At 40.1% G+C, this 27709-nt stretch overlaps 2 protein-coding genes across 2 annotated transcripts; one reads left to right on the forward strand and one right to left on the reverse strand.

The window, feature by feature from the left end:
• Positions 1-1281: 1281 nt before the first annotated feature.
• sft2d1 (SFT2 domain containing 1) lies at positions 1282-17284 on the reverse strand. Its single transcript, XM_069658064.1, has 8 exons — positions 17089-17284; positions 16261-16347; positions 14809-14891; positions 11459-11540; positions 10124-10159; positions 9970-10028; positions 5836-5865; positions 1282-1912 (listed from the first exon to the last, which is right to left on the reverse strand). The coding sequence occupies exons 1-8, from the start codon at positions 17152-17154 to the stop codon at positions 1873-1875; spliced, it is 483 nt and encodes a 160-aa protein (XP_069514165.1). The 5' UTR covers positions 17155-17284; the 3' UTR covers positions 1282-1872.
• On the forward strand, positions 12210-26699 carry lhcgr (luteinizing hormone/choriogonadotropin receptor). Its single transcript, XM_069658063.1, has 12 exons — positions 12210-12229; positions 20373-20540; positions 22017-22088; positions 22418-22492; positions 22581-22655; positions 22896-22970; positions 23271-23348; positions 23448-23516; positions 23610-23684; positions 24802-24987; positions 25190-25258; positions 25453-26699. Exons 2-12 carry the CDS (start codon positions 20377-20379, stop codon positions 26663-26665), a joined length of 2151 nt encoding a protein of 716 aa, XP_069514164.1. The 5' UTR covers positions 12210-12229; positions 20373-20376; the 3' UTR covers positions 26666-26699.
• Positions 26700-27709: the final 1010 nt, after the last annotated feature.

Raw genomic sequence — 27709 nt, forward strand, 5'->3', positions numbered from 1 at the left:
CTCAGCGTAGAGAGTAAGAGGAAATCAATACCTCCTCCCAGATATATCGTTTTTAGATTGTTTATTTGATACTGCCTGAGGACGATTACATTTACAGCTTACATTAAAGTGTGCAATTTAATCGCTGAGACACAGGAAATGGATTGATTTTGAGTAACAGATGAATATTTCAAACATGCATTGTGTTTGAACTTCAATAAAATCAGATTAGTTTTGTTTCTGAGGCTGAATATTTTAATGTACTCATCTAACATCTTTCTACTGGCTCTTGTCAATTAAATGATCCCAACAACACAAGTCATCTTTCATGATGTGCACCATAAGCTGCAGAGGACACACGGACTGCTTTCATTTTAGTGCTTGTTGTGGCGTGGGATCTCCTCTCTGACGTAACAATGGATTAGATGTGATGAAGAGGGAACAGTTGGGAGACTCTGACAGATTGTCGGGGTCAGCGTGCTTCCCCTTCATCCTCAAACTTCCAATTCCTTAAAAAATTAATCTAAAAAATGGTGGGCGAGGAAAATAAACGATCACAAAAACAGCCACGCTCGCTTCATTCAGGAGAATGATTTGATCCAGAAGATTAACTCAAGGATTTGCTGGGTCCCTGCCAAGTTTGTCGAACAAGTAGTGCTGAGGGGAGATTTTGTTCATGCTAATCCAGCTGCACGTTACACAAGCGCCTAATGAAAGTTTGAGGGGGCTGCACAACAGGAAGTGTTTTTTAGTTGCATCATGCGGAAGGAAAACCCAGAGGCATGTTTGTTAAACCTTGTAGGAAATCCTGCAGCTAACATACAGGGAACCAGTGTGCATGAGACTTATTTCATATGATGCCAAATGTAGATCCAACTGGTTTGAAATCGATGAAAACATAAATCTGTGGAGAGATGTTCGACTAACCGCCTGGCAAAGGTGTTCTATAATAAAGAAAAACCCACTTCCTCAAATCATCAGGATAATGTGAACATCTGCACCACAGATGGGGGGTTGGCTCAGGTTATGAATCTTCCGGTGGAGGAGGAGGAGGTTGTCATGACAACCGCATCCTCAAAGGCAGTGCCATCATGCTGAAACGATACAGGGAACCCGATGCGAGCTGTACTGGGTTATTAGGTCACGTCAAAATCACAATGCTCAGAAAAGCGTAATTAACTGGGTCATCGCTGCATCTGGCAGGGAGTCACGTTTAAAACGGAGACTCAATTTTAATGTAATTTCACGAGATAAGGGGAGCAGGTGTGTTCAAACACACGAAGAGGACGGACAGACTAGACAGAAGCTGCTTTTTTTTTTAATCTGTTTCAAAACCTCAGAAGAGCTGTGGATAACATACATACCAGTGCATCATCAGTGAAGCAGAGCCTCAGTCGCCTGAGGGAAAATAATCATAAATAAACATGGAAGCATCTGAGAGCGTCTTTATACATCAGTGCATCTTACACAGCAAACAGAGAGAGAATGTGTTTTAATAATGTGTGTGCTAGAAGTCAGAAGAAAAAGGAAAGTCACGCAGTTCAGGATGTAAATATACGGTTGGTCAATATGAAGGCCTTTAGTGTAAATTACAATATATGGTAAAGCCAAAAACACGTCCCTGCATTTAAATGGTATAAAATCCTCTGAACAAACAGAATAAGAATCTCTTTAAATATATTAAGCATTAAAGGCACTCGGGTCTCTCACAGCAGAAGGCAAAGGAAGTGTTAGAATCTGATTATAGACTTTAAAAGAGAGAATTCACAGTATGAGAAAGCGAGAGTAAAAATCTGGAGATATAAACAACAGAGAAGCATATTTTACAGAGCCGCCGTGTTTACAGTTTGCATATTGGGACCAGTCTTCAATGAAATTGTGGATCGAGGAGTCCTAACTCAGGCAGGTCGTGAAGCATTTCATCACAGCATCCCTGCAGAGAGAGGAAGAGACAATGTTACAGAGTTATAGGTAATAAATCAAGAGAAGAAACAAAGATGGTTTCAGTTATTTATTCTACGGGTGCATGATATTGGATTTTTTTGCCAATATTTTCGAAACCGATTTCAATACCGATATATTAGGCACGTGTTTTTTTTTCCACCTAAATGCAGATAACGTCAAGTCTCCCCTGAAGTGGAACTGATATCATGCCAACACTTATTGTAGTGGCCGACTGGCAGATGAAGAAATAACACAGTTCTTTTTTAAATGTACACATTCACTGGGCCATCTAAGAAAAGCCCTTAAACTTAGGTTATGAACAAAAAGCCATATTTATTTGTATGTGAGATTTTCTTTCAAGTTAAACTGTAATATTCATACAACTTGGACGGGCTTGAAAGATTAGATTTGGCCTCTCGTCGCCCTCGCATGACCGATGCTGAGCAACCATTGCAAATAGCCACCTTGCTGTCCGTTTCTTTGAAACACCGCCACGCAGCAGACGTCTTGCACCCTTCTTCAGAGCCACGGTGCAGGCAGTGCGCGCACACACTCGCGCCGAGTTAATGTCGTAGCATTACGTGAAGCTTTTTTAGGAAATCATCGAACATTTAGGCAGAATTAAAGCGTTTTATCAGCAGAAAAATGACATACCGGCTGATGCTGATATGTCATTTTCAAGCCATAATCTGCAGATGCCGATAATATTGTGCATCATGCAATCATATGATTATTTGCATTATTATTTCCTCTTCCTATTGATTTAATCTATATATAAGTCTAATTTGATACTAGCTTTGCCTCTTCATCAGTAATATATTGTTACCACAATCTTTATATATAAGTGGATGTTTCATCATCATGTCCATATTTAAGGTTTTTATTAAAAGGACATTTGCATTTGTCAACTCTGTATACATAATGTGCATTTTCCTTTTTTTCTCGTATTATTATCTCTTATAAAATGCACAAAAAGAGACGTATACACACTTCCTACATTGTTAATAAAAGCTAATAAAAGTAAAACAAAGGAATAAATGATTGCTGCTCGAGTGTTGAAAAATCATCCAGGGAAAAAAAATCATAGGTAAAATTCTGTCATGCGTACAAAATTAAAAGCGACAAAAAAAGCACTTCCACCCTTTGTTACGGCGATTTGGGTGTGGCCCGTCATGAATAAGTGAGTGTGTTTTGGCGGGGAAGCATCACACGCTCGGAGTGATGGGGGCTCCCTTTCTTCAGGTGCTCTGTGTAGAGGGATGATGCAATACGAGCCACACATCGCCTGCTCCGTTTTCTTCCCCCCTCACACCATTTTTCTCCTGCCGTCGGTGTGTTGCTATGCAGACTTTCGCCTGCAGCCACCGGCAAATTTCAGTGGAGGAGGTGTGAAACCCGTCAAGGTTAAAAGGAGAAGGGGGGATCATGAGCAGTCTGAGGGGGAGGAGGGGAGGTCAATGGTGCACTGGTTTGTTCCTCAGGTGTATAAAAACACCAACAGCACCATCTTCCTCCTGATTTTTCAGTTTCTTATAATCACTTGAGGCTTGATGCTATTTTTGCTTTGCATGAATAAATAATCAGTCTAATTTCTGATTAAATATCAGAGCAACAGCAGCCTCAGAGCACTGTGGGGAGTGCACATGCAGCAGGTTTCAGTAGCTGGATCTGCCAGGGTGACAGGATATAAATAACAAGAAGGTAAAATACATTAAAGGATCAAGTCCAGTGGACATGTGTTGTTGTGGCTAGCCAGGTAGCACAGTTTGTTTGACCACAGACAGGGATAAGGAGACTGTATGTGTGTTTACTATTTGTTTAATGTTGGGACTATGTGTTGCTGCTGTTTACTGGTCTGGTCTGCTGTTAAAAGAGATTTCTGAACTAAATGGGGTAAAACAATGGTTACTTAAAAGGTTAAAAAAGTGCAGTGTAATGATTTCTCTTTCAGGGGGGTGGTGGTCTGTGATGAAAATAAGCTGCTGCTTTGAGACAACATGGCAAACAATAGGAGAGCTAAATGATCAAATCTAAATTAAATGAAAAATGGATTACGGTAAGAAGCTTAAAGAGACGGGACAATCATGTGCTGGCAGGAATATGAAAACAAAAGAGTAAGAGAAAAATAAGTGACCACGGGGATTTCAAACAGTCCCAAAAACTCGCAGTGAGATTTCTCCAAAGGAATGTTTGTCGGGGTGGCACGGGAAAAGGTCTTTGTCTCAGCTTTGTGTTGTTGTAAGCATTCAGGTTGGGGGAGGGGGGACTTGGGGTGGTTATAGGGACGTCTCTCAGCTGTCAGAAAGGATTATAGGGTCGCCCAAATACACAGGGCACTTAGTGAAGGGAGGGGGTGCATGGGGGGGGGGGGGGCTCTCACCAAATGAGACATAACCCCTCTTACAGCTGGACGGACAAAACAACATCACACCCCATGCTTGGCTCGGAGAAAGCACCCGGGTGGTTCACCATATGGGACAATTTGAGGGGTGATAATCTGAGTTTAGGGGAATGTTTTCTTTTATTCCGTTAATACTTAACTGTTGTGGCAATGACTTAATCACAGCTAAGACTTCAAGGCTACAAGGCTCTATATTGCATGTTTTTCACAATAAAGACAAAGAAAGTAACCTGTCAGAAAGATTTGTATCGTCGTCTCAGAGGGCGGCCTATTTAGGTCTATATCTAATCAGAGTTCTGCACTGTGCCACAGAGCTTAACATAAGCTCATGACACGCTTCATTTAGGGACATAACTTCTGGTAAATCTGCCTGAAAGAGCATTATCCCACAGAAAATAATTTCATTTAGATATTACGATAAACCAAGTGATGTCACAGGAGTGGGGAACAACAAGCTGCCATTTGCTTGACACTAAGTGCCTGCAGCAGTAGTAGGGGGGATTAGTGCCATATGGTGGAAGCAAACAGTGTTTTGATGTGAATGAAAACATGTTTTCAGTGAAGGGGCACTCAGTTTACCCTCAGTTTGTTGTGTGTGTGGCAGGGCAGTGCCATTGTAGAGTATTCAGGGCATTATTGAGATATGAATAGTAGCTTAAAATGTCTTAAAGGTCTGATTCAAAGCACCTGGTTGTGGCTAAAGGTGCTTTAATAGATAGACTGAATTCAGTAAGCATGTGACTGAACGTAACAGAAAGGACAGATGCACATCTTCAAGCAGCAATCTTTAGGGCTAAAATAAGTTAACATGGAAGTGCCAAAAACTGCAGTTCCTCGAGTGGCCACTTGAGGCTTGCTCCAAAAGTGAGTCAATCCCCATTAGGCCTCATGTTAAAATGCTTAACCTTTCAGCAGAATGCACGTTTACAGCCTGGTAAGCCAGCCTGCTCATTTCTCTGTTTAAGACTATTATACAGGGTTGTTTTTTCATATAACTCCTGTTTAAATGACATTAAGGCTTAAAGCTATGGATAATCAGAGGTCTTTGCTCGCTGTCACCTCAGCTAATATGGTCACTAAACTTGCGGTGTTTGTGTTATCGCTGCCTTTTCGAGACTTCTGCAGATATTGGACAAATAAATTATTCGCTTATAGTCCTTTAAGAAAATCTGTGCTCCAGTGTTTCGATGAGAAATATTGCAGTATTATTTTATTTGGCGGTTATTTCTAATTAGCAGGTAATAGTGTCTGCACTCACTGCGTCTGGCTTCGCTTGTTCAGTTTCTCACACACTGATATTTTTGAGGCAGTCATTGTAAAGGACTCAGGATTGTTGTTGGCTTTTCCTGCAGAGAAGACTGCAGGCCGTGTGAGAAGACCGGTAAGTTTAAGCTACCCGCTTTGTTTTGTTTGGTGACATCACGGCGGTCACATCCATTATTTATTAAGCATATGACATCACGTTAGGTTAATGCAGACAAAACATAAATGACATAATCGTGTTGTCTTACCTGGCAAAGGGAATGTAAGAGATGCTATACCTGAAACAGAAGAAAAAGAAAATCAAGATGATGGAAAAAGAAAAGTTTATGTCAAAGACAAATTAAAGACAAAACTTACACATAGGAAGTTATAATAGGAGACTGAGCAAGTGGAACTAAAACACAGGCTGAACAAAACTATAAATAAAAAATGTACCTGTAAGTATTTATTTCATATCACAGTAAGTTGGCATTTGTTTCCCGGGTGTAAATCAGTCATTTAAAAAAACCTTCATCACTATGTGTCAGTTAATTTTACTCATTTTATTTTTATATTTCATTAGAAATCCCAGGATCGTTTCATGACCTAACATGAACTAACTTGCTGCACGTCATGTGTTTGTTATGATGTGATGTTTAAGAGATTAAAGATTAAAAGAAAGACAAAAACACCACAAAGAGCGCAGGACTTAAAATAGATTTAGGACTTAAAGGCATCATAATAACGGCTTTTTCACGAGCCACACAACACAATATAAGATATACATTTAAATGCTCCATCAAGTAGTAATTATTGGACTGCAGGGTCTTTGATGTTGCTCAGCGGGAGGGGATTAACAAAACATGGTTGTGAATTGGATGCACAGTAATCTTTACTCTAATGATAGCAGACGGATTGTAGCCAAACACAAAGTGTGACACAAAAACATGATACCCCGTACTGGTAATGATTACAGCTGTAGTTAAGCACAAAAAAGCCCCTTGAACATATAACACCAAATAGGTTAAAAATATGTGAAGAATCTGGTTCAGCAGTTAAATGATTAACTGAGCGTGACCACCAGCAAGCAGGAAACCACCGTCTGCCTCGTTAAGCAGAGCTGGAACTATTTCTGTAAACTAAATAAGTAGAGAAACAAAGATTGATCGAACAATCAGAATCAGCTTGGCCAGGTATGTACACACACACAAGGAGTTTGACTGCGGAGTCGATTGAGTCGATTTTCAAGGCAGAAAGATCAAACATTTGCTGGTTCTTAAATGTGCAGATTGGCTGCTTCTCTTCAACGTTTAGCCACAAAAAATGCTCTTCTTGGTTTCATCCACAGCCAACACCCATCTTCTTTGTGCCTAACCCATTTTCAGTGCATGTATGTAAGTGTAGAGTCCTGCAGGTTGGAGACTGAATAGTGTTAAACCAGGTCTATCGCAACAATCACCTCGACACAACTATTGACAGAGACTGGGCCGGCTCAACAGTCGAAGCACCGTTGGGGTTCAGATGAGCTCACCACTTAAAACATGACTGGAGCTGGTCTTTAAAAACTAGCTGTGTGTGAAAATAATCAGCAGACTAAACTATGATGAAAATCATTGTTAGTTGCAGCCCTATAAATAAATAAGCTGTTGTGTAATTAAACTTCCTCCTGCCTGCAGGGCTCTGTACTGACTCAGTGTCAGTCTCGTCAGTGTCAGCCTTCAGCCCGAGGACTGGACTTTGCCCGCCTCTGTGTGGGTCAGTGACGTCTTATCACAGATCCACCTTCACACGGACATCTCGCTGTCTGCGTGGGAGTGCACCATCCATCCCCCCCCACGTCTGTTAGAAATGAGCTCGACAAGTGTGACTTCTTGCTGCCATGGAGATGTCTTTAAGAAGGCACGCAGAGCGGAAGTGAATGTGAGACATGTAGGTGCAAAAGAGGTGTAGTTATGAGTCTGACACAGGCCTGCTCACTGAAACTGTTCGCTGGGGGGGGTCGTGTTCCCATGCACAGTCACACCCTGAAAGTCTTTTGTTACCGCTGTGCAAATATGCTCAAATTAATGAACATACAAGTGCTGACATGCCCACACACACATCACTCACAGGTTTTATTATTCACTGCTGCAATGGAACTTAACCCCGCTGACCTTATGACAATGTGTGATCTTGTCTCAGTCAGCTAGTCTGAGCTTTGTGCAGCATTCAGAGACACAGTTAAGATTTAAAACTAGCATGAACAACTGATTATTGCTTACATAATCCACTCAGTCTTATACAGTATGTTAATATTGAATAAATTAATTGCTTAGTATGAAGAAAAAATATTCATAAAATAGAACCTAAATTATAAATAATTATAATAATATAAATAAAAAACCGAATTTGTTTAGCCAAGCATATTTGATGTAAAAGTCCTAACAGGGAAAAGCTGCATATCCTCACATTTTGAGAAGCAGAGAATGATTCGCATTTTGCTTAATAAATAATGTAAACTATTTATAAATTGTTGACTATCATTGTTGCTCGGATCAACTGGCCTTATGAACAGTAATATTAGGCAAAACAGCATTCTTGTCAGCTTAACAGAGCGGATTCAAGTGTTAAAACTATGCAGAGTAATGAACAGGAATGAATGGAACACACTTATTTTAGTTGAATATATCAAATAACAAAACATTATTTAGCTTCAGTAAAATTGTATGTTTTAATCTGAGTTTAGAACATAGGAACTTAAACTGGTAAAAATACTATACTCTGTATGAAAAGGGCAATGTTAATGTCTCTATTTTAAATGTTTTCAAACTTATCAAAGGGATATAACTGGCACTGACTTTAGCTGCGTTTCCACCACAGCAACTTTAACGTGGGATTAGAGACTTTTGGGGGTACTGAAGTTTCTACCACAGGGACCAACATTTAAAGTCCTAGGGGTTTTATTTAATCACCAAACAACCCTCCCTGCTTCAGGGGTAGAACTTTCAGAAAGCACAAGGATTTCTGGAGAGGGGGCTTGCAGTGCTGAACATTTCTGATTGGTCGAGTGCTTGCGGCATGCAGATCAACAGTATAGCAGCAAGTAGTTTGACTGTCTGGATGTGTTACTATACCATACTTGTTAACCTTTTAAGGAAGTAGTGGCTGTCAAATTCACCATTATACACCAGAAGTTAAACCAGGGGAGCGTGCAGGGGATTGTATAAGACAAGGACTTAATGCTGATTTGCAGGTAATGTGTTCATAAGTAAAAATAGAGTTATGCAGCTTTGACAATTACTTTTATAAAAAAAGGCATGGGTGTAATTTCTGTAAACCTGCGTAAAAAGGTGTTGCTTTTCACACAGACTAATTTGCCTAATCTTCACAGGTCTTTAGACATCAGTGGAACAGGGACAACAATGGGCTGGAGGGAACTTTAAGCTCATTGTAACGGAGCCCTTTTTACAATGCGGTTCCACCTCAGCGCCGTAACGAAGCTCCGCCGCCACGCAGCCTTTGCCATTTTACATCCGTCCAAGCAATGCCGACGTAAAGCTGCACCAGCATGTGTTTTTACACAGTGCTCTGGCATTGCAGAAGCCAAACGTGCGTGAGGTGTAAACAAACAGCGTGTTCTTTTACACTGATGGCGTTTTGCCTGTCAGGCTTCTGTTAATACCTCCGATGCCGGCTCAGAGGCGGAACGACTTCGCCCGACCATTGAGCCTCTGTGTGATTTACATAGAATACGGAACGTAACAGAGGCCGCCTTGAACTGGGAGTGTCCAAAGGGACTAAAAGTCCTGGATACCTTTGGTGGAAACTCTGTTGTCTCATGTGTGATTAACACAGGAGGAAACACCTGTCTGTGTCTACACCGCTAAGTAGGTTCACACTGATCCTGGCACTGACCTGTCTTCTTCAGGCCAGCAACATACTGACCTACTACAACCTCTGGCAGTCGTCCCAACTACAGGTATATCGAGCAGATGTCACTGACTGCTCAGGGAAACTTGGGCAAATCAATCCGTCCATAGTTTTGCATTATATTTGCATCTTATTTTCAGTGTGTGACGCTTCTACGGCATGATATTGACTCTTTACAGTCTGAGTAAAAAAATATCCTCAGAAAAAAAGACGCTCTAAAACGAAGGAAAACTCAGATTAACTTGTAGTGTGCCATCGTGTGAGTTCGCCCATTTAAAGGTTCAGCCGTGCAAACGCCAGTAGCAGTAAGTCAGCTTAGAGCATCAGCACGTGATTAACTCAAGTCACTGACATTTAATGCGAGCCAGAGCAGCTGGAGCAAAGTTCCCCATCACAGAAGGACGGCTCCATCCGAGTGGGAGTGAGTGATGAGGAAATTAATTGCCAACTGTGCTACAGCAGAGAGATGGTACACACTCTCAGGTCACACTTACCATGTCATCGCCAGAAACTGCAGAATACAGAAGATGATAGCCAGCCCCTTTTTATGCCACTGTGAAATAAAACACAGAACGTTTATTCTAATAGCTGAACACACCTCACTTGTATAATAAAGACTGTGTATTGCTTTAAAACTAATGTACTTACCCAAAACACTGCACAAAGTGTTAAGACAAGGCAGAGCTGGCAGGAGAAAAAAGGAGAAGTTAACTTCCTGTTCGCTTGCTGAATGACTTTTTCTTTCTGCATTTCTAAGAAAATGCACATAAGGCTGCTTTTATACGCTCATCAGAGGGTCCCATTTCCCGAGTAGGAAGTTGCTCTACGGTCCCTGGGTGTTTATAAATGTTAAGCTGATATGTGAAGACAAAATGGACGCTACAAAGAGGATGTGTTATGTATTATTACCAAAAAAATCAGTGTATAAGACTCACTTTTTTTTTTCATCTAAAAAGTGGGCTCTGTTCTATATACTGGTGCGACCAATATGCAAGGATAGAATGCAGACAGAGGTATGCACCCAGACGATGGCGCTATAATCTAGCTAAAGCTTGGGCTGTATCCGAAACCGCATACTAACGTACTGCCTGCTACATACTCAAACAGTATGTACTGCATACTGCCTACTAACCTGACTATTAGTTCGCATCATACTCAGAGCCGTCTTCTCCGTATCACGTGACTTAATCGTTTACGTATGTCCGGTCTGATCTCCGGTCCATCTCCGCCATAGTAGAAGCTGAATAGCCGCAATGCATTTTGGGGTGGTTGAATACAACCAGTGAGCTCCCGTCTCATACTCAAACATCCGGGCCGATCTAGTATACATCCGGGCATTTCTCGCATACACAAAATTGCATACTATGAGATGGGAACGCACGACATACTCAATTTTACGTCACGTTTAGTATGATTAGTATGATAGTATGCGGTTTCAGACACACCGTTAGTCACGGACATGCACCGCCATGATCGCCAGTGCAGCCGCCATCCTCACAACAATCAACGCTACCATAGGCTGAGCTCAACTACCGCACCGATAGCGAGCAGGATTGCAAACTCGACATGGCAAAAACAGATGGTCGGCTCTAACGCGTTTTCTGTAGTCTGGCGGAGGTTTTGCAGGGCCCACTGGAGAAGCGGAAAGCGTCCTCCAAAGGCACAGAGAGAAATTGCATTTTTTCCCTACCATAAAAGCATTAACGCCCCATAATAGCATGATAAGACTGAGGTTGAAAATAGGCAAACTGGCCCTTTAAATTGTATATTCTACTGTAATGTTTTTATTATTCTAGTATCCTAGCAATATCAGCCGATGAAAGCTAGCCTTTAAGCTAACCCAGGTGCATTTAAATCTGTATGATTATGATTAATGTACATTGTACAAAGAAATTGCTTCAATACATTAAGAAAAAACACAAATATTCGTCAAGCCTCTGCCTCAACCTAATCTCCAAAATAACAGTAACACATAATAGTTACCAGCATAACGATGGTGGCGATCAGTCTCGTTGGTTCAAACATGCGCTTCAGCTGTTTAAGTGGCCCCATTAGGAAACAGGTGCTGTAGAAGAAGCAAAGAGGAAAACATCGATTAACCAAGCATAATTCATGAAAGTACTGCAATCATGCTTTGCCTGCATATTAGCTGCTTTGATATCTTTAGGGTGACGCGTTTCTACTTCTTTTTCCAGCAATCACCCTTTAAACAATGCAGCCAAGACTGTGTGAAAACTCGTTGAAACACAAGTTTCTTCTTCTGTTCAGCACTGTAAATGTTGTTCCAATGTTTGTTACCAAGGTTAAAAGATGTTCTCAAAATAGCTTTTTTTTTCTTTCAGTGACGAATTTTAGAAATATCATCAGGGTGAACAGAGAAAATGAACGCTCTGTGTTTAACCTTCATCGTCTGAGTGCTTTTTAAAAATAGTCTTTAAACGCTCACAAACAAATATCTCCTGAGTGACATCAAAGCTGTGTGGCCAGCATTATCAAGTTTACACCGCACGTTGCAAATATTAGTGGGTAAATATTTAATGCCCGACACCCTGATGACAAATTTAAAACCTCCTGCATGATGCATGCGTGACGTCTGTAACTGTAACAGACAAAGGCTTTCCCCCGCTGACGAGGCACGCAGGGCTGAGTGGGTAGAGGGAGACTGTGAAGCATCACATCTGTTAGATGAGACACGAGAGAAGTCTCTGTTGACGCAGGCTCAGCTGAGAGGATAGGGCTTTTTTACAACAGCTCAATGTGACAAAGAAAGACACACTAATCATATCCACGCACATGCTGCTACTGTGGATATTGGAAAGGATGCTCCCATAGTAATTTGATCATAATACTGTTCTGTCTAATGTCTTGTCTGTGAAAGTCAAATTTAAAGCTGGATTTTTTTGGTTACAGCAAAAAGACATCCTCTACTAGCTTGCCGTGGTAAAAAAATATGTACCAAATGTACACTTGCCATAGATATCAGCTTTTTAACACTTTGAGAAGGAAACTAAAACATCTCTTTGATTTAGCTCTCTACAACTCTCCTGATACAGACTGTAACACTTTACCTTGCTGTACATCTGCACGCGTCTGTTTAAAGTGTTATGGCATTTTAAGTACAGAAATTGTAACTTTATAATTATACTGAGGTGGGTTTTATTTAAATTGCGTTATGCCGTGATTTTATGTTAACCTAATAGGTTTAAATTTTCCGTCTTATTATTTTATCTTATTTCTAATATTTCTACCAATTGGGTCTTACCTTCCATCTTATTAAAATGGGATACTATCCTTGTTTTAATGTTAATTCTATCTGGTTTTATGTGCATTATTTTCCTTTTTGTAAAACACTTTGAGCTGCATTTCTTACGTATTCAATTAAAAACTTTATTACAGACTCGAGGTGCAGATAAAAAGACAAGAAAACACACAAAATCAGGAGGCGTCTGTACCAGAGTCTTCAGAGCTGGGACTGGTAGCGTGTAGCACTACATCTGATGTTTCACAAAACCGAGATGAAAACATTCTCTGAGGCATCAAGCCGGCAAATAAAGTTATACATAAGATTTCTTTAGACAGCTTGAAAAGTATCGACTCGAGCAGTCACAAACATTTCACTTGCACTACACCATCTTGGTCGCTTAAGGAGAATCCTCATAGCATCATTATAAGCTTCTTGTAGTTTGTCCACAGGTGTGCAGTATACAGAGGTGTACTGTAAGCTCTGAACAGAGACATCTTCACTTCATCTGTACACATACCAAACCTGCGTGAAAGAATATTTGCTTGTGCATACATCTCGCGGTATTGCCTGTTAATATCATTATCATCTGTGGTTTGTTCTGTTATAAAATGTACATGATATTTCACTCTATTACAGACACCAAGATGATTACCAGACAATGTGAAGTCGGGAAATTTCAGCCTTTTATCCTCTTTGGTGCAACAGACCAAGATGCTCTTACCGGCATTATATTAAAGATCATGTTCAGCACCATAAACAGAACACATAGTCAGCAGCTGCTGGAGGCCGGCACTGCATGGACTAAAGGCCACAAGATCATCTGTATAAAATGTGTCATATATTATTAATATTATTATTAAATGAAATACAAAAAATGGAATTGACTTTCCTCAAGCCAAATACTTTAATTGCTTATAAAAAGGAGTTAATTTAGTTAACAGAAAATAAGTAATATTAAAGAAGTATAAAACAAAACAAAGAGTGCGGACCTGCTCTTTTTGTAAAGTGTCCTGAGATAACGTTTGTCATGATTTGGTGCAATATAAATAAAATTTGACTGACTGATTGTTGATTGAGATGTGTTTGTTATGTTGCTAACACTTTCATGAGTCATCGTTGTGTAACCATAGCGACGATGACTCCTATTTCTGGAATTACCTTCCACTACTGTGGGATTAAATATGATTTACCATCCTTAAAACATGAAACTTGTTTGGTAACCTGGGCTGTGAAAGACTGAGGTGACCCACTTCTTGACACATCTAAGCCTTCTGGACATATGACACCTGAAAATAGATACTGCCCTGTCTGAAAAAAACAACGCTCATCAGTGGTGAACTGTCTGTCAAAGACGTCAAGACATCAAGGTTACATCCAGACTGGATAATCAAGATCATCCATAATGATGTCAAATGTAGTTGGATGCTGACATCTAGTGAGGATGAAACGTGAATCTTATTTAACAGTTACATTAACTTTACACAGTAAGGTTTCAACACTTTGTATAGGTCAGTGTAGCATTATTAGAGTAAAATCCTATAATCCATGTTACTCCGCAAAAAAAAGAACACTCATAGCTAAGAGTTAAGCATAATTAGGGACGTGGTTGCTTTGAATGACAAAGATGCTGCTAGATGTCGACTAGGTGTCATCTCAGATTATTCAGGAGTCACACGTCTGTGCTCCAGTTTTTTTTTATGAGTGAAACTAACTAATGAGAAGGTGTTGGCTCATTCAGTGTTTCTCATACGTTGATTTAAACCAACATAGAGAGGGCTAATGCCAAACATGAGGCCAGAAAAATGCACTTGATAATGCAATAGCTGACATCACGGTGGGCGCATCCATTATTTAAAAAGGTTATGAGTGTAAAGGGTAATGATGTTAAATTACAGGTATGACTACGAGTGTGTAACTGTGTAAATGTTGACTAAACAGGATGTGGTAGTTATCAAGGCAAAATCATGTCAGAGTATGATGCTATGATGGATTTGTTGTAATCCTTGCAGTGTGTTATACTGGTGAGAAAATATATTAAGACCTTACAACTCTCAAACCTGTCAGATTGATCAGGACAGAAGGATCTTACCTGGCAAGAGCTGCGATGTTTCCTAGTGTGTAGAAGACGGCGAAAAGCTTGAGTCCATTTGGGAGGAACAGCAGAGCTGTACCCTGGAGAAACAGCAAAATAGTCTCTGTCAAATACACAGTGTAATATCAGCTCACTTTAATGTGTGTAAAAGACAAAAAAAAAATATTCTTACAAACGAAACCAACAAGAAGTAATTCTGTGGGCTGTTTTTGTATTTTACAGAAAGGGCTCCCCCTAGTGACAAAATAACATAAGGCTAAGTAACATTAAACCACCAAGTAACTAACATTATACCTTAACAGTATAAAGAACTCAGGGTCATGAAATCTGCAGCTAATAACTGCATTACATAAAAGGAGAAAATTCAGGACATGCCTTTTTTCTAAAGAAAAAGGAGCCACTGTAAGAATTTAAAAACCGAGATCTACCATCTCTGTTCACCACAAAGGGCTGAACTTTGAGGTTATGGCGGCACTTTGTCAGCGTGAGTTTTCATTATGCTGTGACTTCTAAATGTTTTGAGCAACAGCTGCATATAGCAAGACTTCCTGTCAGTCTTTGAACTGCAAACTACATATTACGATCAGAAACTTTCAGCCCTTTGCCTGACATCAAGAAACTTCATAAGAAGTATGTGATTGCTTTAATTGATTTAATTTGTATCATGCATGAATAATGTGACTAATCCAAAACAGGCTTAGAAGAAGCCATTAATTAGAAAGAGACCAAAAACACGTGTAGTAGACACGTGGATTATAAAAGAAACAAACCATCCTGATGTTTCTTCCAAGCTCCAGAAATAAAAGTAGAATATAAAAGTATATATATTGTAATTAAGCCTCGTCAAACACAGCATGCAGCATGACGCTCTGTCACCCATGGAGAATTGGGTGAGTTATTCCAGATAAAAAACATCCTATTGACCGTGTTTACAGACATGTTAAGGAAACCATTCCAGTCTTTAATTTCTCCTTATTCCCAATGCTCTCCAAGTTGAACCAGCCAAGAGTGTAATTCCAACTTTATAAGCCTTAGAATTTATGAAGAGAAAATTGCACATGTTTATATAAATGTGTATTCCAGTGTTATAGTCCCAAAATCTTGGAATACCTTATTTTAAAAAAATAAATTATTTATGTTTCACTTTGATTTACCTCCATCAGTTACACACAAATCCTCGTCTGATTCAGTGACATGCATCAAACACTTCAATCTGCAACTGCAAGACAACAGGAATCTGTCTTAATGGCAACTGCGCTGATCAGAGCTTCAGAATTTTATACTGTAGTTCTTATATAATCAGACATTGCAGAAGATAAGAGAAGAAGATAAACTCACTTGGAGTATTTCTATGTGTATGAACAGTGTAATATTCGCTCTGCATTCCTAATGTCAGTATAACGCTGGACAGAACATAAAAACCGCCTGTTAAAATGCGAAGACACTCACGAGTATTGAGCACAGGATGCCTCCAGCAAAGCATATGAAGAACCATTTCACCCTGGTGCTGTAGCTGAGAGAGCTGGCATCAAGGACCTGGTGAGAACAATGGGAGGATGTCACAAGACAAGCCTAATGACCTGCAGAAAGACACACAGCTTTTCCTACTGATGATTTAACCATGTTGGCTATAGCCAGGCAGTTAACACCCAGCTAACAGTTTTACCTTTAATCACAAACACACAAAGCACAGGTCTAAGTAAAAGGAAAGGAAATTACTCGTTACAATGAACGTAGGCAAATGAACCAATAAAACCAAACCGTAAAGAAGAATCTGCAGAGACATGCAGGACTGTAGGCAGAGTGAACTTTAACTCTGCAACAAGTTAACAATTACCGTCATTTATTCGTAAAATAAAAACACAGGGTTGAGTTAGTACCTTACCTCATTTCCTCCTCATCGTGAATGCATGTAAAAAGTGTAAATTAACAAACAATATAGATTATTTTATGATGACAGAAGAATAATAGCTAGCTTTAAATGACTGACAAAAACGACAACAAAAAGAATAGTGAAAGTGTTCAACTAGTTGCGTTCGCTAGCTAACGCCTAGGGAAGGCTACAGGGCTAACTCAGTGTAAACTGACAGTTATGCTAACGGCTACGAACGCTTAAAAAATAAAAGCACATCCACATTAAGCAGCTAGCTTAGAATTTACGTCTAGTCATACACAGGAAGCAAAACTAGCGTTAGCTTTGGCATAGTGCTATATTTTGATCAGGCTATCCACAACATTAGCAATAGCAGCGTAAACTGTCAAACTGTAGCTAACTACCTGTGCAGTGAGACCCAACTCCTCGTTTTCCTCCTGGCCGCTGAGCACACGTCGAAGCTTATCCATCGCTAGAAGCTAGCTAGCAAAATGGGAGGAAAAAAACAGAACTACTTCTTTATTTCCAAATGTTCGTCTGCTGTTGATATCTGCAAGTTTTGATCGAAGTACAGGCAAGTTTGACTTCCTGTCTGGGTTTCTGTACGATGCTTTCTGTAATGCTGCATTCACGTGATGTCTGAATAATCGAGAAAACGAGATTCCCTGTGTGAGTACACGAGCTGCCGTGTTGACAGATTTGACGTCATATTATCCAGAAACATGGCGGACCAAAGTAAACGTTGACAGCGTTGTCAAAAAGTTTGTATGATTTTAAACTATAACCGTTAGTTGCTGTACGAATTGCACAAAATACATTGTATTTGTGTAGCGTCCGTGTTGTCGCCATATTACGACTTAAAGCCCATGAACGCACCTAAATTAGAAGTACAACTTTCCAACTCAGGAAAGGGAGCCCGTAAATGCAGCACAAGTACTGACTTAGAATCGGTTAGCTTGCGCCTGTATTGCGTTAAAAGATTGGAATGTGTTCCAATAGCAGACCGCAGATCAGTTTGTGAAGCAATTTCCCCAACCCTACTTCCTCTGAACGTTAGCTGCCTTTATGTGCCGTTGGACATGACAAAACTATTGCAAAATGCAGTGGGTACGAACAAACGTGCTTCTTCTTTGGGCGTTATGTGATGGCATTTTGGGAATGATTGGCTGTTGGTGCCTACAATATTTCTTCAAAGTAAAAGTCAAATAAAAAAGTAAGAAAATGAACAAAAGACATTAATGCAGTTATTTATCGAAATAAAACAGAACTTAATTTGAACAGTCAAATTAGTATACCATGTGGCAGTGAATATCGCACTTTCAAGACAAATGTTCCTTGTCTCATGGTAGCTTATTTACTTGTTTCACACACCTTTACATTGCTCCTGTTTTCAAATATACAATATCAGTCCGGTCACTGTTAAAAAAAAACCTGTTGATGCTTTTCTGTAGCATTGTTGCCATCTAGTGGGCATTTACCTACAATGCAACAAACAGTTGGCACTTACGCAGTACATTATAGGCCCCCTTACATGACCATGCTTGGTAGTTGTATTGCCTTTTCTGGTGCAGGGGGTGTTTTGACTAAATCCAGGCATAACTTTAGCATTAGCTAACACTTACAAAAGATTATAAAAGTCAATACAATTATGTTAGATACCTTTCTGATGGAAAATGGTTGAAAATGTTATATTTATTTCAATAAAAATATATTTATTCATTTCCCTTTATTTAATAACTATTTTCACTCACTAATTTGACCATTATTTTTCCACTGAATTGGATCTGATGATTCCCCAAGCTTTATGTCTAATGTGTGTTTTCAGCCTGATAAAATGACACAAAAGTTAGTATCCCTAAATCCCTAGATTTTATATTGGTTTTCATGAATGCTGTTATTTCAGAATGGAATTTAGTCTTTTTGCATTACTTGTGATAAAACACTTGGTGTGTCAAGGCTGCAGTATATTGTCGCCCTGCCTTTATCAAGAACATAATTGGCGCCAAACAAGATACAGTTATGTGAGTCTTTTGACTTTGGGTCACACTGTCCTCTGAGGGACACAGTCGTTACCTTTTATGTGTAAGCCAATCGTCATGTTAATTATTCTTAAATACACAGCAATTACAGACAAAAGAGTCAACATAATGAAAAGGAAAGGGAGGCTCTGAAAACAGCAAATATAAATGATTCTGACAATCCGCTTCAGTGAAGAGAGATGCTGCTTCTTCTGAAATCACAAGACATAAGCAACTATTACAGACATGAGACACTTGCATGAACACAAAAGCATTCACAGAAAATGTCAAGCAGTGTCAAATGGGCAAAACAGAAAACTTGCATTCTCAGACATAACCGCAAGATAATCCGTCTAACTCTTATTCTGAATATGCATTGTGTACATTAAACATCCTGCAGACTGCGGTCGTCTTATCTGTAGGCTTTGTAGCTGTTGTTGTTGAGTTAGAAAAACCAATAATAAGAAATGGCTATGAAAAGTGAAAGCTATAAAATCCAAATATTTAAGTTGTTGAGGGACACACTGAGATCTAATGACACAGCCTTGGTGTCTCAAGAGATAATAACAATACTAAAATCAAGTCAAATCCCAGCATGCACGGGACATGCAGATATTACGTCTTGTTTTTATTCACCATTTAGCAGCTAATAGAGAAGAGCTCTGTAGGATCCACTCTCTGTCAGAGGTGTAACACCATTTAATCTGCGTTCTGACTTTTCTCATTCACAAGTTCTTTTATCCTTTAATCTCTGCACACAATAACTAAGTTTCAGTAGAGGGTGTTTGTAATCCTTTGAAAAACCCTTGAATCTCCATGTGTCGTCGGGCAAGACATTAAACTTTCGATTCTCCTCGATGGTCAGACCAGCATCCTTGCATGGCAGCTTATATCAATGTGTGTATGCATTCATTTATAAAGTGCTAAGGATACTAGAACTTATCAATGCAGGCATTTCAATTTATTGCACAATTTTGCTCACTTTAAAATTCTTAAAGCTTTGGTAAACCTCTCCATCATGTATCTAATATATGTAGAGGAAAACTGTCCCATAATTGTACTTTTTCCACATAACCATAACCATTTTTGGGATGTGAGGGTGTTTAATTTATCCAAAGTGTCTCCAAACAGATAGACTCCATGTTAATGTAGAAATGTCAGGACAACCTCACACGTTTTCCCCTCATAGAAACTCTCTGCACTCAGAATCAGAACTGGAAGCGAGGTTTATTGCCAAGTGGGTTTACACATATGATGAAATTGTTTTGGTGTTTTTGTACAAAACAATGAACAGACATAGAATAGAAATAGTAAGCAGTAAACAGAAGAACTCCTAATAGGACCTGTCATGTTACAGCTTTATTCATTGTAAAGAAAATTCCAGGAAATACTAAAAGACAAAATAAGATGGAAAGAAAGAAACAGATGAATTGGCTGCTCTTCACTATTTTGTTGTGGATATGACATAAAGCTCAGCCTACTCTTTGCACACACGAGCCTCTTGATAAGAAGTTGTATCAGCTGGCAGAGGGGGACTCTGCACTCTTGAAGAATCTGACGATCTGCCACAACAGCAAAAGAGACGTTAAGGCTGTACCAAATATGTAAATGAACATCATTCAGCGAACATTTCGGCTTTTGTGTGTTCGGACACTTTTTTTAGACATCATAACGATGTGGACGTCGCTGCCTGCGGGCTGGTTTCTTTCTTTTTTATTCTTCTGTGGATGCAAGTGTTTCGTCTGCCCGAGAATCTGCCGCTGTTTCTCCAACACAATCAGATGCAACAACGTGACAGAAGGTTCAGTTCTGACGAAGGACCACAGAGATAAAAGACTGTAAGTTCACTCAGATGGAGTTACAGACCTGGTGAAGACTGTTAAGTTGCGCGTGCATTATGTGTTATATTTACGGTCTTGAAACATCTTGACTTTGTCTGAGTGTTTGTTAATGCATGTTCACTAGAATTATGACAGATACAATTCATTTCTGTCCTTTTATTCATGAAACACAATGCTCGGATGAAGACCACTCCGTGCGTAATTACGCATGGAAACTTACTGTCACTGACACTACATGTCGAAGTGCTGTTAAACTGAAGTTATACACAGGGCTGCTAAAGTGATCGATATATATTTCATATGCTTTATTTCACTGAATGATATTTGAAGAGTTGGTTGGGATGTATTTGCTTTCACCTTGCAGTGTGCAGCATTTTTACAAAACAAGCTACTCTGACAAGCACTGTCTGTACTTGGTTGATTTGCTGGAACATTTTAACACTTTTTACAAGTTAAGAGGAGAGACGTTGGTCAACTGACAATGTGACAGAGCAGCTATGAAACCTTTAAAGGAAGCCTGCCTCCTAAAACAAATCCTGGTGTCAGTTCAATCAGAAAAAAAAAAATCTCAATTGTAGTCGTTGACAGCCCTCCAAATGAGTATTTTGTTGGAGATATCCTGATATTATCTTACTGACAAGAGATTTAAATATTATAGTGGTAAGAATCAGATAAGGTCTATAGCTGTGGTTTTTCTTCTTTAAAACATCTGGGAAACCATCTCTTGTGCAGTTCAAATGTAGCCCAAATCCATTGTGCATGTCAGCTCACTCGGGAGGCACTTACACATATTCCCCCTTCTGTTGAGACATCATTTGTTTCTTGCTGTGTTCCCATTTGGTGTTTTTCCAAGTCATAACGATGAGCACGCTGTACCTTTTTATCACTTCAACATCAGTGGTGCTGAAGACAAGTGCTGATTTATCCAGGAGAAGGCACCCACGCGCTGAAAGCCTACTCTAACAATAACTAGACTCACTTGAGCCTTGTGCCTACTTTACTGCTCTGTACCTACAGCTCATTGTAAATACATAGTGTGTAATTTAAAATATAAACCCTTACTATATGGATGGAACTATATTGCAGAAACTGAATATAACTTCAGAGTAATATTTATATTTCCAGTTTCATGCTCCCGCAGCCATCATCCCGTATTGTTTGAAAACACCCGGCCCTGCATGTGTGCGACTTAATTACCTGTGAAGAAAATGTCAAGTTGATCTCACACGGTCAAGTTACTCAGAGCATCGTCTGAGTGTAGTTCAGATTGTCACAAGCCTTGAAGGTGCTGAATCTTGACCTCTTCTCTGGGAAATCACAGAACCTTGAGTCTCTCCTGATAAGTGTCCACGAACACCAAGGCCAGTGGCTACATGCATGAACCAAAGCACCAGCACCCTTTGTGTTTGATCAAATGATGCCATTTATGGCTACTCTGAAGTTAAACGTTCCTCTCTCTTTATTCTTTTCCAGGTTTCTCTATGATTTATCTTTGCGGACTATTTCAAGCCACTCTTTTGAGGATTTGAAAGGAGTCCAGAGGATGTAGGTATCATCTTTTCCTTCACTTACCTAAATACTCTGATTTTTATAACTGCAATGAAAATTAGAAATATCAAATAATTTCCTCTTTTTAGTTCTTTTCTACCTTAGCTGACCTTTCTACCTCACTGAATTAGTCCACTAACACGACAATGCAAGTTAGGGAAAAATTTGAATACATTTTCAATTCCCTAATAGAACAACAGGGCTTTGCATATTGTCATGTAACATGTTTCTATTCCTTAGTTTGTATTGATCTTGTGGCCTTATTAATTAATGCAATGAAAGTTCTTTGGATTAATTAAGCTCTTCTGTTTCTGCTCTGTACTCAGTGAGATTAGCCAAAGTCTCACACTGGAAACCATCGAGACATTAGCGTTTAATAACCTCCCCAGCCTCTCTGAAATGTAGGTCTTTCCTATTTGAATATATAAACTAAATATGATTAGTAATGCAGTGAAGTTTTAACTGATGGGTGTTTGGGTTTCTTTGCAGCTCCATCCAGAACACGAGGAGTCTGATGCACATTGGACAAAGGATGTTTAACAACCTTCCTAAACTACATTACCTGTAAGATCTCAGCACACAATCAAGACTGCATTCTTTTAGAGTTTAAGATGAAAAGGTGCATTTTAGATTTAAGCACAAGTTTGACAAAGGTAAAACACGCATTTAAACACTAAACTACTATTGCACATTCAGTTATTCATCATATTAAATATTGAGAAAAATACTTAATTTGCATTTACTTCCCATCAAAAGCCACAAACTATATCCTAACATGACCTGATTTCTCCTTTGCATTAACAGGAGCATCTCAAACACAGGGATCAATGTGTTTCCTGACATAACATCCATCAATTCTCTTGAATCAGAGTTCATCTTGTGAGTACATCTGTTACACACACATGATGAAGTACATGATGGGTAGACGGTCAGTCTGTAGGGACTCGGCTTGTGAACTGGAGGGTGGCCGGTTCAAGTCCCAGTACGGAGTATGGAATTGGGCACATGTCCACGTGCAGCCCCCTCACTCTGACGTCTCTATTAGTGCATCGCCATAGAATCCTGTTTGTGCATGTTTGTATTTCAGGCCTATGTTTGTGTAGCATGTTTCTGATACCATCTTCTTCTACATCCCGTTGCACTGCGCTCCACCTTTTTTGAACTGTCATGCTTTTGCAGGGATATCTGTGACAACCTGTATCTACTGGATATACCTCCAAATGCCTTCCACGGAATGACTGAAGAATATGTTACAATGTGGGTGATGAAATCAATTCCTTTTTATTGCACTTAGTTGTAAATAAATGTTACCAAAAAAAGTTAATTCCTCTTTCATTGTTTGTTTGGTGACTGCAGGAACCTTTACAACAATGGCATCAGAGAAATACATGACCATGCCTTCAATGGAACAAAGATAGATAAGCTGTATTTTCTCTCCTATTTCTTTTTCAATCTTTGAAAAATCTTTTCTCACAGCTTTGAGCTTCTGCTTCATTACTTTGAATCTGATCATTTCAGGGTTTTAAAGAATAATCGAAACCTCAGAGAGATCCACAGAGATGCTTTTAAAGGAGCCACAGGCCCTGGAGTCTTGTAAGTTGTATTTCTAAACCTCTTGAAAGTCTCTCAATGCAGAATTAATTTGCCAAGATTTATTGGGGAGAGGAAGGAGGAGGATGTTTGTCAAACTGGCCGATATAAAAGTAAACTATCTTGACAGAGTCATTGCTTGAATCAGTGTCAAGACGTGGGAGATGTAAACAAAGGTAATGCTTCATGCCTTTAGAAGCTTTTCTTTGCGTCGTTGACAGATGACAAATTACTTTTTACTTTTAACTTATTTTAACAGTGGATTTTACTGTTACTAAACTTTTAGGGGTGCTAAGGGAAGAATAGGCAAATTAGTCTGCTAAGGCAAGAAAGAGTATTCTGAAGGCTGTGAATACTTAACCCAGGAGTCTCCAACAGGCCTGGATTTTAGTAGCTCGCCAAGAGGTTCACAGAGTACAAAAAAACTGACGACAGTAAATGCACCTTGAAAGCCTCTTCCCACTTCAATTCAATCAACCTTTCCATACAAAATAATAGGATAGGCCGATCAGCTGTCAATAACAAACGGTGACGCTCCTGGCAAGTGTCTGAACCTAACCAATCACAGCAATGTTGCAGCAACCTCCATCGACAGGTCGGGTCAGTTCTGCTGTAGGCTAGTTGAGCTAAAGTGAGGAGTTCGGTGCTGTTAGCCTGTTTAGCCAGATTTATGATGGACAGTGAAGGTGGCCACGCAGAAAAGCAAGTTTTTATTCACCAATGTGAAAGACAAGTGTGTGTGCCTCATCTGTGGTACCAGCATTTCAGTCGACAAAAGAACCAACATCTCAACAGCGCCACCAGCAATTACAGCGATGTAATGCAAGTAGCTCTTGGCCTCTTTCATTTATTCAAAGTAGGAAAAAAGGTTGGAGACCTCTGACTTAACCCATCAAAAATGTTCAGCACTACAAGTCCTGCCTCTAGGTCCCTAAGATGAAATAAAGTCCCTGTGTTTTTATTCAGACCCTTTTCCCTGATGTGGAAAATCTCTGAGTAGCCCGTAAAGGGAATGTGTCTTTGGTGGAAACTAAGCCGTACTTGCAAAAACGCTGACTGACTAAAAAGAAAAGACCAGCACAATGGTTTCATTCATATTGTTGTCTGTATTCATTCACAGGGACGTGTCTGCGACGGCTCTCTCTAAGTTACCAGCGCAGGGACTGGAGTCAGTTCTGGTGCTGTTGGCTCAGTCAGCGTACGCCATGAAGAGTCTCCCTCCTCTGCAGGGCCTGTGGAGCCTGAGAGAGGCTCACCTCACCTACAACAGTCACTGCTGTGCACTGCTGAGCTGGAACACACACAGGTGACCTATACTGTGCACTTTACAGGTTAATCAAAGATCGCTGCATGTTCATCTGCACCTCTGATGCTCCAGTTTTATATTGTAGTAGTTGGGCCTTACATTACAGGACAAATATCTATATATGTCAGCGAGTGCTTATCAAGTTATATTCAAGCATTAATGGTGAATTACCTACATGATTTCCTTCCTTCCCTCCCTCCAGGGACTTTCCCATTAATCCTGCGTGGAGTAATGGCTCTACATACTGCGATGAGAGTGATCCATCAGCAAGGTAAAAACTGCAGCCTTGGTGTTAAATAAAAGCTTTTATTTGCGGCATTAAAACATTGTTTGCAAATATTTGATTTATAACGACATGGAAAGCTACGAAATCATTCATTTTGTTTAAGCCTAACTCACTAAAAACAGGACTTTACTTTACTGGCCTGAACAATAATATTAATGTTTATTCTTCTTTGAAATCAGGGTTCAGCGTGTGATTGGAGGATCAGCAGCTGGAACTCTAGTTATGGATTCACCTTTGTTCCCAGACGATGAGTTTATGGATGACGAAGGCTTCGGAGACGTGAACTTTCACTATCCAGAACTGGACTTCTGTCAAACCCGACCATCTTTGGTTTGCACACCTGAAGCAGACGCTTTCAATCCCTGCGAGGACATTGCCGGCTTCAGTTTCCTCAGAGTGGCCATTTGGTTCATCAACATCCTGGCCATCACAGGAAACCTGACCGTGCTCCTGGTCTCCATCAGCAGCCGGAACAAGCTGACGGTGCCTCGCTTCCTCATGTGCCACTTGGCGTTTGCAGACCTCTGCATTGGGGTCTACCTCCTGATGATCGCCACTGTGGACCTGCGCACACGCGGTCGCTACAGCCAGCATGCTATTGAATGGCAGACGGGGTCTGGCTGCAGCGCTGCAGGGTTCCTGTCTGTGTTCGGAGGGGAGCTGTCGGTCTACACGCTCTCCACCATCACCCTGGAGCGCTGGCACACCATCACCAACGCTCTGCAGGTGGAGCGCCATCTTGTTCTCACACAGGCAGCCAGTATAATGCTAGCTGGCTGGCTCATCTGTCTGGGCATGGGGATTCTTCCTCTGATTGGTGTAAGCAGCTACGCCAAAGTCAGCATGTGCTTACCAATGGATATAGAGACTCCTCTGGCTCAGGCTTTCATCATACTCATCCTGCTCTTCAACGTGGGTGCCTTTGTCGTCGTGTGTGTGTGTTATGTGCTCATCTATCTGGCAATAAAGAACCCTGAACTCCCCAGAAGAAGTGCTGACACCAAGATTGCAAAGCGCATGGCTGTGCTCATCTTCACTGATTTCCTCTGCATGGCACCCATCTCCTTCTTCGCCATCTCCGCTGCATTCAAGGTTCCTCTAATCACAGTCACTAACTCCAAGATCCTGCTGGTCCTCTTCTTCCCCATCAACTCCTGTGCCAACCCTTTCCTTTACGCAATCTTCACCAAGGCTTTCAGGAAGGACGCGTATCGGCTCATGAGTGCCATGGGCTGCTGTAAAAACAAGGACAGTGTTCAACACATAAAGGCCTACGGAAACGCCATCAAGAGCAACTTGGGATCCAGCGACAAAGGCTCAGGAACAGGAGAGAGGCTGGGTGTTGTGTCACATCAGAGTCGACACCTGAAGGAGGAGGGAGAGCTCACCTGAGACAAAAAGACAAGGAGAACTCTTTAAATCTGTAGATAGGACAATCAGTCAAGAGGAAATACAACTCATGCTGGATTTATAAACTGTTATCATGTTAACATTCATCACACATCCTTGCACTGTTGAAGAAAGCCATTAAAGATGTTTATTGATCACAAAGTGTTAGAAAATATTAAGTAAACTACAAAGGAAAAGAGGAGAACTCCACATGGCATCGGGTGCCTTTTCTTATCAAGGCTGAAATCATTTCAACCTGCTGAATTGGCCTTTTTATGGGCGACATGCTGACTGAAACATGGGAAGTGTAAACAGTGGCTATGACCTGTAACATGTATGATGGCGCTGTCCATTTATTCTGAAAAAGAATCAGGGTTTAACGCCAAGTAGTTTTCCTCATACAAGGAATGTGTCTCTGTGTTTTGGTGCATTACAATAACAATAGAAATAGAATAAAAACTCAGAAGCAAAATTCACCATCAGTACTACTTTTAAGTGTGTTACATAGAATAAAATTAACAATAAAAATAAAGACAATTATTATACACAATATATTTATATCTATTAAAGCAAATGTGATGCAAGAGCTGGAGCTGCAAAGGTGTCCCACTGAGTCGTGGAACTATTCAACATGAATGTAGTCCCTCCCATGTGTAATTTTCATACTTATCACATGTCCAAATGTCTGCTGCATGAGCCTTGGTGGACCCTGAATCTTAACTTTCAATCTAAATCTAATCTAATGGATGACCTGAATTGACAAAAAGTGCACTACAAAACAGCACCTAGTCCATGATAACCAGAAACAGTTCATAATTTCTTAATGGACCTAAAAGGTGAGATTGAGGGATCCTCATCTTCACTGCTTTTCCAAGTCAGTGGTTGCAATGAGAACCAAACACTTCCTCTGTCAATTAATTCAAAAACCTGTTATTAAAGTATGTAAAATAAACAGCTTTTATTCGATAGTTGGCTAACAAAGAATGTCTATAGCCTGCACAGGTCTAATATTGAAGAATAGTATTTATAGTTGACCACATGGTGGAG

The sequence above is a fragment of the Semicossyphus pulcher genome, unplaced genomic scaffold (assembly GCF_022749685.1).
Source record: "Semicossyphus pulcher isolate SPU_LCO1_2020_fin unplaced genomic scaffold, fSemPul1.0.p SCAF_12, whole genome shotgun sequence".
NCBI lineage: Eukaryota > Metazoa > Chordata > Actinopteri > Labriformes > Labridae > Semicossyphus > Semicossyphus pulcher.

Bases quoted from the DNA above. Each gene is read 5' to 3' on its own strand.
- sft2d1 (XM_069658064.1), bottom strand. From the start codon at position 17,154: ATGGATAAGCTTCGACGTGTGCTCAGCGGCCAGGAGGAAAACGAGGAG. The intron at 10,160-11,458 runs GTAACTATTATG...TTCTCCTGCCAG, and splicing joins TCGCCACCATCGTTATGCTG to CTCTGCCTTGTCTTAACACT. The intron at 10,029-10,123 runs GTAAGTACATTA...TTTATTTCACAG, and splicing joins CACTTTGTGCAGTGTTTTGG to TGGCATAAAAAGGGGCTGGC.
- lhcgr (XM_069658063.1), top strand. From the start codon at position 20,377: ATGTGGACGTCGCTGCCTGCGGGCTGGTTTCTTTCTTTTTTATTCTTC. The intron at 22,493-22,580 runs GTAGGTCTTTCC...GTTTCTTTGCAG, and splicing joins CTCCCCAGCCTCTCTGAAAT to CTCCATCCAGAACACGAGGA. The intron at 25,259-25,452 runs GTAAAAACTGCA...CTTTGAAATCAG, and splicing joins GAGAGTGATCCATCAGCAAG to GGTTCAGCGTGTGATTGGAG.